Source organism: Otolemur garnettii, unplaced genomic scaffold (genome assembly GCF_000181295.1).
Source record: "Otolemur garnettii isolate 467f Iridium unplaced genomic scaffold, OtoGar3 scaffold00043, whole genome shotgun sequence".
NCBI classification, from domain to species: domain Eukaryota; kingdom Metazoa; phylum Chordata; class Mammalia; order Primates; family Galagidae; genus Otolemur; species Otolemur garnettii.
This window is the reverse complement of record NW_003852438.1, coordinates 215,566-228,380: the sequence shown is the minus strand read 5'-3', so window position 1 is coordinate 228,380 and position 12,815 is coordinate 215,566. Positions and strand designations below refer to the sequence as shown.

Sequence of the window (12,815 nt, the reverse complement as noted above, 5' to 3'; positions counted from 1 at the left end):
GTGCATGGGCAGAAGCTGAAGGCTCAGTGCTGTCCAGAGATAAATGTGAAAAATCAGGATGGAACCAGATCAGGGACAAGCTTGAACTCAATGACTTACAAAATAAGATTATTTTATTTGGTTATTACTTCTATAGCTGCATAAACTAAGAATTAGGCTTGTTTATTTGTTTTTACCTCCTGGTGTATAACTTCACTAATTATATCAGGAACATTCTTTTTTAAAAATGGAAATGATTAATTATACAGCTGGCACAGTAGCAAGAAATCTTAATGTTTATTTTTGAAGTAATGCTAAAATACCGGTTTTGATAGAGGCTCATCATTACAAATTTTTCCTCCCAAACTGCATTATAATTATTTGGTTCAACTGTTATGTAACAATTATTTTGTCCTGATTTTATTTCAGTGGGATTTTACTGTTCATTGCTAGCGTACTGGAGTGATTATTTTGTGTCAGGTACTGTGTAAGCACCTGAAGTGCACTGTCTCCTCTCAACAACCCATGATAGCCATTGCTACTCAGTTGGAATGTGCTGGAAGTGGGATATGAACCCTTGTCTGAAGCGAGAGCATGAATTCTTAGCAACTCCAGAAGCTAGCTCTCTCTCACAGTCAGAGAACTGATGAGGTAAAAAGTGGCAGAAGGGGGAGAAACACAAAATTTTCAGTTTATTACATCTTTTAAGGCTGTATTTAATTGGAAGGAAAAAAGAAAGGAAGAAGGAAAGCAAGCAAACTAGACTAAAAGATTATCCTGAGAGATATCTTATGGGACTGACTCAAACAGAGACCTCTTTGCAATGAGGTCCAAGATGGAATGCATTTATGCCAAATTCATATAAGAATAGCAATGTTATCATGAGCCTTTAAGACAAAAACAGTTTATATAAACAAAATTTTAAATCTGCTCATGACCTCAAGTGCTTGGAACTAACTAGGGATTCTCTTGAATTACCTTTGAGTCCTTTGCATAGTAAAGGGTTCGGCCTCGAAGTTTGAAGTATCGCTTTTTCCACCTTTGGAAGGAACTGGTTTGCTTCAGCAGTTGTCCCTCTTTAATACTAGTCTGGGGAGAAGCAGAAGCACAACAGTGTGAGTAACATGCAATTCAAAACCAAATGAAATTCAGAGTTAACAACAACATGATCGTTTACATTTTGAAAAATGTTTCCCGTATCTTACAAATTAGGTGAAAGAATATTTGATTCTCCTCATGGTGGAATCAAGTCAGCATATATGCAAAGCCTCAAAGAGCAAACATGACTTTATCATGGTTCCCTCTATCAAAAACTGTACAAATGGGAGACACATGCACACACACTAATGCTTGCGATATAGTGTGATGTGTATACTGTCTCATTTATAGTGAGGATGGTAAAGGTGCAGCGTAATGATTAAGAAAGCATATAGGGGCTCGGCACCTGTGGCTCAAGTGGCTAAGGCACCAGCCACATACACCTAAGGTGGCGGGTTCGAATCCAGCCAGTGCCCGCCAAACAACGACGGCTGCAACCAAAAAATAGCCAGGCATTGTGGCGGCATCTGTGGTCCCAGCTACTTGGGAGGCTGAGGCAGGAGACTCGCTTGAGCCCAGGAGTTGGAGGTTGCTGTGAGCTGTGATGCCAGAGCACTCTACCCAGGGGTATATAGCTTGAGGCTCTGTCTCAAAAAAAAAAGAAAGCACATAGGCTCTGAAGCCAGAAACCTTTTGTCTACCTCCTGGTGCCACCACTTAATAGCAGAATGATCATAGATAAGTTACTAAACTGCTTCATTCCTTTATTTATTGATCTGTAAAGTGGGAATGAAAATACAATAGGACTATAGGAAGGAATAGGAAGAAAGCAACCTTTTAGGGTTGCTCTGGGGAGTAAATGAAAAACACACAAAGGACTTAGAGCACAGCACGCAGCAATTGCTCATTAAATGTTAGTTGTCATCAGCTATCACTTATTTACAGCAAACATATACACAAAGTACTGTGCACGGTGGTCCAGAGAAGGAAGCATCAGCTCGTCGTGGAGGGAGTCAAAAGAATCATCCAGGAGGAGGGCGCAGGGCAGGACTTGAAGGAGTTTATCAGAATGACAAGATGAGAGGTGGGCATTTTAGGTGTGTGCAGAAGTAGAAACATTTAAAACAACATGGATTATTTGGGGAATCTTCAAAAAGCTTTCTGTTATAAACACAGCAAAGAGCTTGCAAGGCAGAGTAGTGGACATGTGGCTGGTGAAGGCTGGCAGGGGCTCAGTGGCTCTGGGCCAAGCCCTGGGTTAAGTGTTTTAAAGATGGTAGTTCACCGCATTGTCACCAACAAATACTTGGAACCCCTCTGACCTCGCTTGGTCTCCGGCCACAGTGGCTGCTTTGCTCTGTAGTGGACATACATGCTCCTGTCTTGAGCCTGCCACCACCCCCTCTCCTCCTGGACTACTCTTTCCGCAGGCAGCCATCTACTCCTTTGCCTCCTTTGAGTCTTAACCCTCTCAGCAAGACCCACGTCACTGAGCACCCGGTTAACACGGCAACTTGTTTGCGGTCTCCATGTTCCCCTCCGCCTGATCTTACCATCCATGCCCACAAAGTACTGTCCAGCATCAAACATGAATATAATTTCTTTATTTGTTGTGTTCACTGCACTACCCCATTAGAATACAATGTGTATTATATTCAATAAAGTTAAACTTAATGTTTCATTTTAATTAAATAAAAAGAAGAAAGAAAGGAAAAAAGAAAGCAAACTAGAGCTTTCCCTTTAAGACTGCTGTTAGGAAACGTGTCACAAGACGGCTCAAATACACACCTTTGAAACAAGAGATAGAGAACATTGTTAATAAAAAGAGTAATAATGGTATAGTGAGCCTGCAAGACAAAAACAGCTTAGAGAACCAAAACTGTCAATCCTCCGATTGGACTGCGCACTGACCTATAGCAAGTGCCTAGATCAGAACATTACCTGGTGCGTATGATGAGATCTGTGTGAAGGAAGGCAGATAATTCTGAGATGAAACCCTATCTGAGTGAGTCTAGAGCAGTGGTTCTCAACCTTCCTAATGCTGCAACTTTTTAATACAGTTCCTCATGTTGTGGCGACCCTTAACCATAAAATTATTTTCGCTGCTACTTCATAACTGTAATTTTGCTACTGTTATGAATCATAATGTAATATCTGATATGCAAAATGGTCTTAGGCAACCCCTGGGAAAGGGTCATTCAATCCCGAAGGTTGTGACCCACAGGTTGAGAACCACTAGTCTAGAGTTTATTCTCAACTTTTACACCAGACTATTATCAGTAAAATACTAAGTCTAAGGAGGTGGTTTGCTTCAGCCTCTTATTATCAGTAAAATACTAAGAAAATTTTGTTGTCTCCAGGACAGTAGTTAAGTTACATTAAGAAATTTGCAGCTTGCTCTAGCATTGTTCTCTAGGAATTGTGAGATCATTAGAGTCTAATGGCAACAAGATACTTTTAAAACTTCATTACCAAAGAGCCAATTTAGAGTCAGACAGAAAGACGTCAAGCCAGGCCCCAGCATCTAACAACAGTGGGAACCCGGGCAAGTCACTCCAACTCTCCACACCCTGGTTTCCTCTCATTAAAAAAAAAATGGTAATCACAGCACCAACTTCACAAGCTTGCTGCATCTAATTTAATTACAAGATAATGCCTGTAGAGCACTTAGCACACTGTCTGGGTTAAAGAAAACATTCAATAAATGGAACAAAGTGTTATGATGATGATATCATTATGCTATTAAGTCCAGGGAGTATTTGCCAGGCATCAAATTATGAGAGATTCTTGGAAGAAGTAAGTAAGTGCTCACAGGCCACTGTCAGGACAGATAACAGCTGGCGGGGGGAGAGCATCAGGAGGTAAGATTACAGGAGACAAGAGCCAGTTTATGTTGGCCAAGTAAGGAGTCTGCTTTTTATTCTAAGTACAAAAAGCAAGTGAAATGGTTAAGAGGGGACAGTAACAAGGGAGACCAGAAAGGAAGAGGAGAGTCTACTGTCAGCCACAGTGGAGAGCTGTGCCTTAGACCAGGGTGGGGGCTAGATGCGCCCTGAATCCTGTTAGAGCTGCCTGAGTCCACACTGAAGCAAGGTTAGACAGGCCTGCTGAGAGGAAGCAGTGAGGAAGGCCAGGTGTCAGGAGAAAGTCCTGCCCTTCGGAACCCTCATGTGACAGCAGCAAAAACCACCACAGGAGTGAAATTCCACATTTTGCACCAGCTCTTAAGAAAAATAAGATATAATGCCTGCATTCTAAGGTTATGAGACTTCCCTCCCTCCTCCCCACCTTTTGTTGATAACTAGGACTGATTTTTGTGTAAAGTAAAATACCTTTTATTATAAATGTACTACCACATAGTACCACCCTAATAGAGAGACTAGGTTACCTCCCATCATCTCCCATCACTGGTGCCCATGACCCATTCAAGAACAAGTCAAAGCCTATTACCAAATACACTGCTACAATCACTCACTACTCATGCAGTGAGAATAAAAACGTCTCCAAGCCCCACCAAAAAGCCTACTTATTCTTAGCAATATTTAATAAAAGAGGAATCCTAATAAAAAAGGAAGTAACATGTATCAGCCATTCAAAATGACTTATGTTCAATAACTCTACCTTTTTATTCCATAAACTGTAATAAGAGTTTGCTTACAATGACGAAAATTAGAAAAAACATAAATAATGGCATACATTTCTAAATAATCCAATGTGATTTAAATCAATTGAGGTCGAAAGTGTGGTATTAAATGCATGTGAATATTAACCGCAGGTCAAAATTATCAGAAATATTCAGATTTATTACATGAAATATATACTAGAAACAGAAAAAATATCCATGTTTATGACCTAATTATTTTGCACATTTAAGTGGTCAGGTATCTTAAGAATTGATCCCCAAAAAAAGTCTGTGTTAGCATCAGTGAAGTCAGAAATGTAAGCCACAAGGACACCACATACAGAAAAAAACATTTTTTACAACTTTGTTGAGGTATATGAGTAATTACTATATTATAAACTGTACATATTCAATATGTACAATTTGATTTTTTTTGACATAAGTATATGGCCTTGAAACCACTGCCATCATCGAGATACTAAATATATACTCCATACCCCAAACTTACCTTATATACTATTGCAACCACTGTCGGTCTCCACACAACCATTGATTTGCTGCCAATCATGTATTTTCTAGAATTTCATATAAATGGCATTACATAGTGTATGCCTTGTTTAGTTTCTTCTACTCAGCATAAGTATTTTGAGATTCATCCATTCTGCTGTGTATCTTAATACCGTATTCCTTTTTATTGCTAAGTAGTATTCCATTGTATAGATATACCACCATTTGTCTACTCAGCTATTGCTAAACAGGTGGGTTGTTTCCCATTTTTAGTTATTAAAATTGTAAGTTTTTTTGTGGGGCTATACTTTCATTTCTCTTAAGTACATAGGACTAGCATGGCTGGGTCACATGGTAGGCATGTACCTAACTTTTTAAGAATTGCCAAACTGGACTGGGCACCTGTAGTTCAAGCAGTTAGGGCATCAGCCACATACACCTGAAGCTGGCAGGTTTGAATCCAGCCTGCGCCTGCCAAACAACAATGACAACCACAACCAAGAAATAGCCAGGCATTGTGGCAGGTGCCTGTAGTCCCAGCTACATGGGAGGCTGAGGCAAAAGAATCGCTTATGCCCAAGAGTTTGAAGTTGCTATGGGCTATGATGCCATAGCACTCAACCCAGGGTGACAGCATAAGACTCTATCTCAAAAAAAAAAAAAAAAAAAATTGCCAAACTATTTTTCCAAAATGCTGTGCGATTTTACATTCCTAACAGCAGTGTATAAAGAGTTCCAGTTGTTTCACACTCTCACCAGCACTTGGTCAACTGTTTTCATGTTAGCTATTTTAATAGGTATATAGTAGTGTGGTGTTGTGATTTTATTGTGTATTTCTTTAATGACTACTGATTTTGAGCATTTTCTTATACTTTCAAACTATCAAAATATCTTGCCCATTTTTTAAATTAGGTTCTTTCTTTCTTTCTTTTTTTTTTTTTTGAGATAGCATCTCACCCTGTCGCCCTGGGTAGAGTGCTATGACGTCCTACCTTACAGCAATCTCAAACTCTTGGGCTCAAGCGATCCTTATGCCTCAGCCTCCTGAGTAGCTGATACTACAGGCACCCAGCTAGTTTTTCTACTTTTAGTAGAGACAGGGTCTCGCTCCTGCTCAGGCTGGTCTCAAACTTCTGAGTTTAAGCAATCCACCCACCTTGGCCTCCCAGAGTGCTAGGATTACAGGTGTGAGCCCCTGTGCCTGGCCTAATTGGGTTGTTTCTTTTCCTATTATTGCATCTTAAATGCCCTTTATTTATTCCAGATACAAGTTATTTGTCTGACGGGTGATTTGCAAACATTTCTTATCAGTCTGTGATTTGCTTTTTTGGTTGTCTTAATAATGTCTTTTGAAGATCAGAAGATGTTAATTCTGATAAAATCCTTTTTATCAATTTTTTTTCTTTTATGAATCATGTCATAGCTAAGAACTCTTTGTCTAACCCAAAATCACAAAGATTTTCTCCTATGAAGAAATACTATTTTTACACGTGTGACTATAAATATCAGCAAAGAATCTAGTCATTCCAATTGTCAGTTGCTTTGTTAACTTCTTGTGTACACTACTTCTGTTTTTAGAAAATATAAACAGGTACAATGATCAAAAATGCTTATTTACAGTAGCTACTCTGTAGGTAAAGAGACTGTTAAAGGAACATCACAAAATGTATAGGTTTTTGAAGTTTATAATACACATTTTTCCTGTCTGTAAATAGGGACCTTCATATTTGGGTAATTAGTGAGTCAATGTAGTTACTATGTAACAAGGGAGTAAACCACACTTCTCTATGTTAGCTTTCTAGCAAACCATGAATGTACTAACTAATCTAAATCTCTGTTAGTCTCATCTTTTTGCAAGGCTAAAATTTTTGTGGTCTTGGACCACACATATTTTTTAGTCAAATCAAAGAATACCTTTCAAAATGATTTGGCCAAAGTAATTATAATTCTTAGTATAAATTCCTACTTAACTCCAAAACATACCACTCTTTGTTATATTCTCTACAGACAAAAATCCCCCTTCCTCATCTGCATGGCAGGCATGCTTTCTTGATAGGTGTTTCAAAATATGTGCACACATCACATGCAAGGACAGGATATGCTAATAGCCTAATCTAAAATGCCCTCCCATAACATGGAGAAGACATTAAGAATTAAAGACTTACTGTCTGTGTCTGCTATGGTTTGAACATCCTCTCCAAAACTCATGTTGAAATGTCATCACTAACATGGCAGTATTAAGAAGTGGACCGTTAAAAGGTGATTTTGGATTATGAGGTCCTGACTCCTCTGAATGGATTCATCTATTCATGTATTAATGGTTAATGGATTATTGGGTTATCATGGGAGGGGGACTGCTGGCTTTATAGGAAGAGGAAGAGAGACCTGACCTAGAATGTGAACATCCTTAGCCCCCTTGTAATGTGAAACTCTGAGCCACCTTGGACCTCTTCAGAGACGCTACCAGGAGGAAGAAGGCTTTCCCAGATGCCCAGCCCAGCCCTTGGATAATCCAGCCTCCAGAACCATAAGAAATAAATTTCTTTTCTTTGTAAATTATCCAGCTTTAGATGTCCTGTTTTAAGTAGCAGAAAATGGACTAAGACACTGTCACTCCGTAAGAGGCATAATGAGATGCTGAATCTGATGTGATGACCACACAGCACTCATCCCCTCTCATTCCCCTCCCTTCTGTCTTCTCCCACCCTTAGCTGCTCCCTTCAGTCAACCACCCAACATATTACATAACTTCTACTAGAAATTACATAGTTTAGCTACAAAGGATTATCATGCCTCTCAGAGAACCTCAACAAGGAAGGAGGAAAAATTTTCATACTAAACCTTGGGAACCAAAGTCTGACTTGTGAACATTTGAAACAAACGGTTGTAACTAATGAAAAGTTTCTTTTTTCTTTAACAGATGGAGTCTCCTCTATGACCCAGGCTGGAGTGTGGGGGCATGATCATAGGTAGCTCAGTGCAACTTCGAACTCCTGGACTGAAGTGAGCCTCCTGCCTCAGCCTCCTGAGTAACTGGGACTGCAGGCCACCATGAGTGCTGAGGAAGTCCTTATTATGGCTAACTGTGTAACAAGTTCCTCGGGGAGAGACCCCATGGCAGAGGTAAAGTGGGGTCCCACACATCAGACATAGAGCATCCACTAATGAGGTTCCAAAGCATGGGGTTTGGTTTCCCTGGGTAGACATACTCCTAGTTCTATCAAGTGTCCGCTTATGAAGTTAGAACTAAGAGTACATCTTCCCATGGAAACCATGTCATATAGATGTATTCTACTTTATGTCTGAATCTCAAGGACACCATCAACCTAATACCCTTCCACAGGTGGCCGAAGCACACCTCTGTGCTAGAGAAGATAGATGCTGTCTTCTTTCTTACTGAATAGCTGATAGCAAAGGGTTCCCCTTGCCTTCTCTTTTGAGTTGAATGATAAGAAGGAATTAATCCTTATACAGATGCAGAAAAATGAACAAGAAGGTGACTGGTAAATTAGGAGTCTGATCTCAATTGAGAATTGGTTATACATGTTTGCCCCAGCCTGAATTATAAACTACTTCAGAGTCTGGAAGGTCTACCTCATTTTCCTTTGCACCACCACTGTGAAGGTTCTGTAATACTCATTTAAGTTCTATGCCTGTGTACAGTTGACTTATGGGGTTACATCCCAATAACTTATCATAAGTTGAAAACATCGTAAGTAAAAAATGCATTATACATCCAACCTACCAAACACCATAGCTAAACATAGCCTTTCTTAAATGTGCTCTGAACACTTTCATTAGCCTAGAGTTAAACAAAATAATCTAATACAAAGTTTATTTTATGACAAAGTACTGAACATGTCATGTAATTTATTTATATTGTACTAAAAATGAAAAGCAGAATGTTTGTATGGATACTCAAAATATAATTTCTATTGAATGAATAGTGCTTCTGCCCCACTGTAAAGTCGAAAAAGTCCTCAGTTGAAACATCATAAGTCAGGGAACACTGGTTACATGTGCTATATATGTAACGTATATATAATACTTTCATGTAGAAATGTGGTCTGAGTTCCAAGTAATCAGTTCATAAACTACTTCTAGAACAAAACCTAGGTGTGAGTTGGGGGGTCTGTATGTAAAGAGGAAAACAGGGAAAGTAACTTCGGGAGAGAGGGTTGTGTCTGTGGCTGGATGGAAAAGCCCTTTCGAGATGTGATGAAAGTTATGAACACTCTGTCCAGGACGATGCGTGCACACGCGCATGCGCGCACACACACATTTTGCACACTGTAAATCACATATGATTTTAGGGGGTTCATGAACTTTTAAGATCTGCCATAATTACAAATGATGCCTTCCATGTAACATCAAATTGGATGAATTCTTTGGTTGTAGTTTCTTAAACAGATCAGGACTTTCTGTGGTTATGGGTAACAAACATTAATGTTTTTAGCTTTCTCTTCAGTCAGCTTAGTAGTCTCCTGCGGCATTTAAAATAGCATAATTTGGTATTACATAAGAGGTTAAAGAGTAATAACTAAAAAATTTTTGAGTTCTAATTTTCTGTTGCAATTTCAACAGACATTAATAATTGCAGATCATAACCAAACATGTCCATTGTATACAGCCATTATCTAATTTGAAACTTAAAATATGTTTATTTATCCAATTTGAAAATTTGATTTTTGAAGACATACCACATAGTTGTTCTTCCCAAGATTAAAGGAAAACATTATTTTCTAAAAATAGAGCACTCATGTGCATGATGCAATGGTACATTTCAAAACTATTAAGAAATGAGTATAATTGTGATGGACGTGTTACTTGGTTCAATGTACACATTTCACATCGTATATAGAAGCAGTACCCTGAACCCCATAAATCCATCAATGTACAAAGTTATGATTTAATAAAAAATAATTATTAAAAAAAGAAGAAAAAAATAAAAATAGAGCACTAATTTTATGAACAATTAACTTGAATTAAAACAGTCATTCCTTCAACACACACAAAAATATTATTCTGTGTATTTAGTCCTGGTTTATTTTCAAACCAACATTAGAGATTTGGAAACATCAGGGAACAGTAGCTCATGTCTGTAAGCTCAGCACTTTGAAAAGCTAAGGTGGGAGGATCACATGAGGCCGGGGGGTTAAGACACACCTGGGCAATATAGCAAGACTCTGTTTCTAAGAACAATAAAAATATTCTTAAAATTAGCTAGGCACGGTGGTGAGTACCTATGGTCCCAGCTACTTGAGAGGCTGAGGCAGGAGAAATCACTTGAGCCCAGGAGTTTAGGGTATAATGTGCTAGAGAGTGAGACCCCATTTCTTAAGTAAATAAATAAATGCTGATTTAGCACTTATGATCAAAAAGAGAACAGAAAACAATGAGGTAAGGTATAGAAATCAAGATTTAATAGTATGTTAAACAAAATAATCATTAACCTGATCAGAAAGGAATATGAAATATTAGTTTTAAAAGATTATATTGCACAACGTGAATATATTTAACATACATTTAGAAATGATTAAGATAGTAAATTTTATTATGCATTTTTACCACGAAAGAAATAATTTTTAAAAAGAGCAAAAAAAATTATAAAACTCTATTAGCCCAGAGTACACTTGGGATAAGGGCTAAAAACTCTTAAGAGACGAGCGTCAGTGGCTTCTAATCTAACGAAGTTAGTGAGAGAAGGAGAAAGAAAGAAACCACGTCATGGAAGAGCCATTTCACTGTTTTTCAGAACCAAGACTTACAGCCTGGGGCCACCAGCAAGACTGCTCATGCCACATGAAGGCATCTCAGCTAAGAGGGGCAGCTCTGAACTTTGTTATGTTACAAAACCTTCCGTCTTTGTTACTATAAATTCATTCCTCTTCTTTTAGACATTTGCTCAGATTCACGCACACACACACAAATTTTATATTTTTTCCTGAAAAATGCTTTAAATACGCAGAATAAGCATGCCCATTCAACACAGTCCTGTTCCAAGATGCTTTGAGGGGAAATACAGGAAGCCTGTTGTCAATGCCAAGGCAGGATTAGGCAGAGTTATGTGGAGATCTGCGCTGCTGTGGCATCTGATGTCACCCCAGGTAGGCAGCTCATAATTCTTAAACCCAAACATGGAGCATTAAATTGCTATAAAAATATTACTTTGCCACAGAATAAATCATTTGGAAATTCCAATGACAGAAGTGGGTGTATTTGGATTTTTGTGAAGTTCTGTTTAAGGCAATGAGGAGGAAAAATTAATGTTTGGTCTATTTATGTTCTATAAGTACTGTTTTAAGAGAGTATAAATAACCTACTTCATGCTCACATGGTTATTTGGGTAATTTTCTAAAATGAAAACCTGGTTAAGTTATGCCACAGCTTCAAGCCTTTCATTAGTTCTCTTCTGCTGGCAGCATAACGTCCAAGCCACAATACACACTGTAGAAGACCCCACACAACACTGTCAATGGCCCCCCGCCTCCCAGGCTCCTTTCTCTGCCTACATTTTCTCTCCTCTCCTTGTCTCATCTTGAAATCTCCTATTCATCTCAGCCCTCACCCAGCACCACTCGTCCTGGGAAGGTTTCCTGACTGGCTGGCCCCCTTAATGCCTGCCTCATCCTGTCTGTGTAACAGCACCAGTCACATTGACATTGGTTTACAATAGGGGTGTCCAACTTTTTTTCTTTTCTGCCTCATGCTGGTAGAAGAGTTGTCTTGTCTTAAATACACAAACACTAACAAAAGCTGAAGAGCAAAATCAAAAAAAGCTATGTGCATAATTTTTATGACATCCAACACTACACCACAGGTAACCAAAACAGGCCTCAGATAATCCCCATGTGGCCCATGGGCTGCAGGTTGGACACCCCTGAATGGTCTCACTGCCCGTGGCATCCAGAAGGGTAAACACTGTGTCCTATCCATTTTTCAACATCACTGTCTAACATGCGAGGTAACACATCAGAGCCACAAATAAATGTCAGTGGAGTTGAAATGAAGGATTTTTAGTGACAATATAAAATTGTATATAAGGTAACTTGCTTTCTACAAAACAAGAAAAAAAATTAGTGAATGGGAAGGCACTGGGCTCTTGATTGGCAGGAAATGGTATCAATGTGTAAATAAGAAATAAAGGCTGGAAATGCTTTTACCATTTCCAGGGTTTGGCAGGCCTGAGCCTGTTTCTTTTCCTTTGTATGAAAATTCAGATACAAACATTCAAAGGTCTACATGCCCCTAGGGATATGTCCTGGGTGAAGGGCTGGTTAAGGACAGGCAGAGGGGCAGAAAACAAAATGTCTGTCATCCGGACTTTACACGAGAATATTGTTGACACATGTTGCTTACAGTCACTTGAAAAGCAAATAATTTATCTGACTTTATCTGTTCTCTATGTAATTACCACGTTCTTCAAATCTTGCATAAGTGTGGATTAATGTGCAAGGTGTAAGGCTGTGGGGAATATAGAGATGTATAAGAAATAGTCTTTGTCTTCACAGATTTACAAACTTCTCTATGTGATAAGATACAAACAGTTAATTTTGAATTCTTGGAAGGAGGAAAGATAAAAGAAAAACGTTTTTGCTTTCCTCTAAGATAGCGGTTCTCAACATGTGAGTTGTGACCCCTTTGGGGGTCGAATGATCCTTTCCCAGGG

At 38.9% G+C, this 12,815-nt stretch overlaps 1 protein-coding gene across 1 annotated transcript in view; it reads right to left on the bottom strand.

The window, feature by feature from the left end:
* Window positions 1-12,815, bottom strand: part of DGKH (diacylglycerol kinase eta) — a 190,509-nt gene that overhangs the window by 99,083 nt on the left and 78,611 nt on the right. Inside the window, exon 3 of the mRNA XM_003790345.3 lies at window positions 958-1,068. Within this exon, the coding sequence (XP_003790393.1) occupies window positions 958-1,068 (111 nt within the window). The remainder of the gene's footprint in view (window positions 1-957; window positions 1,069-12,815) is intronic.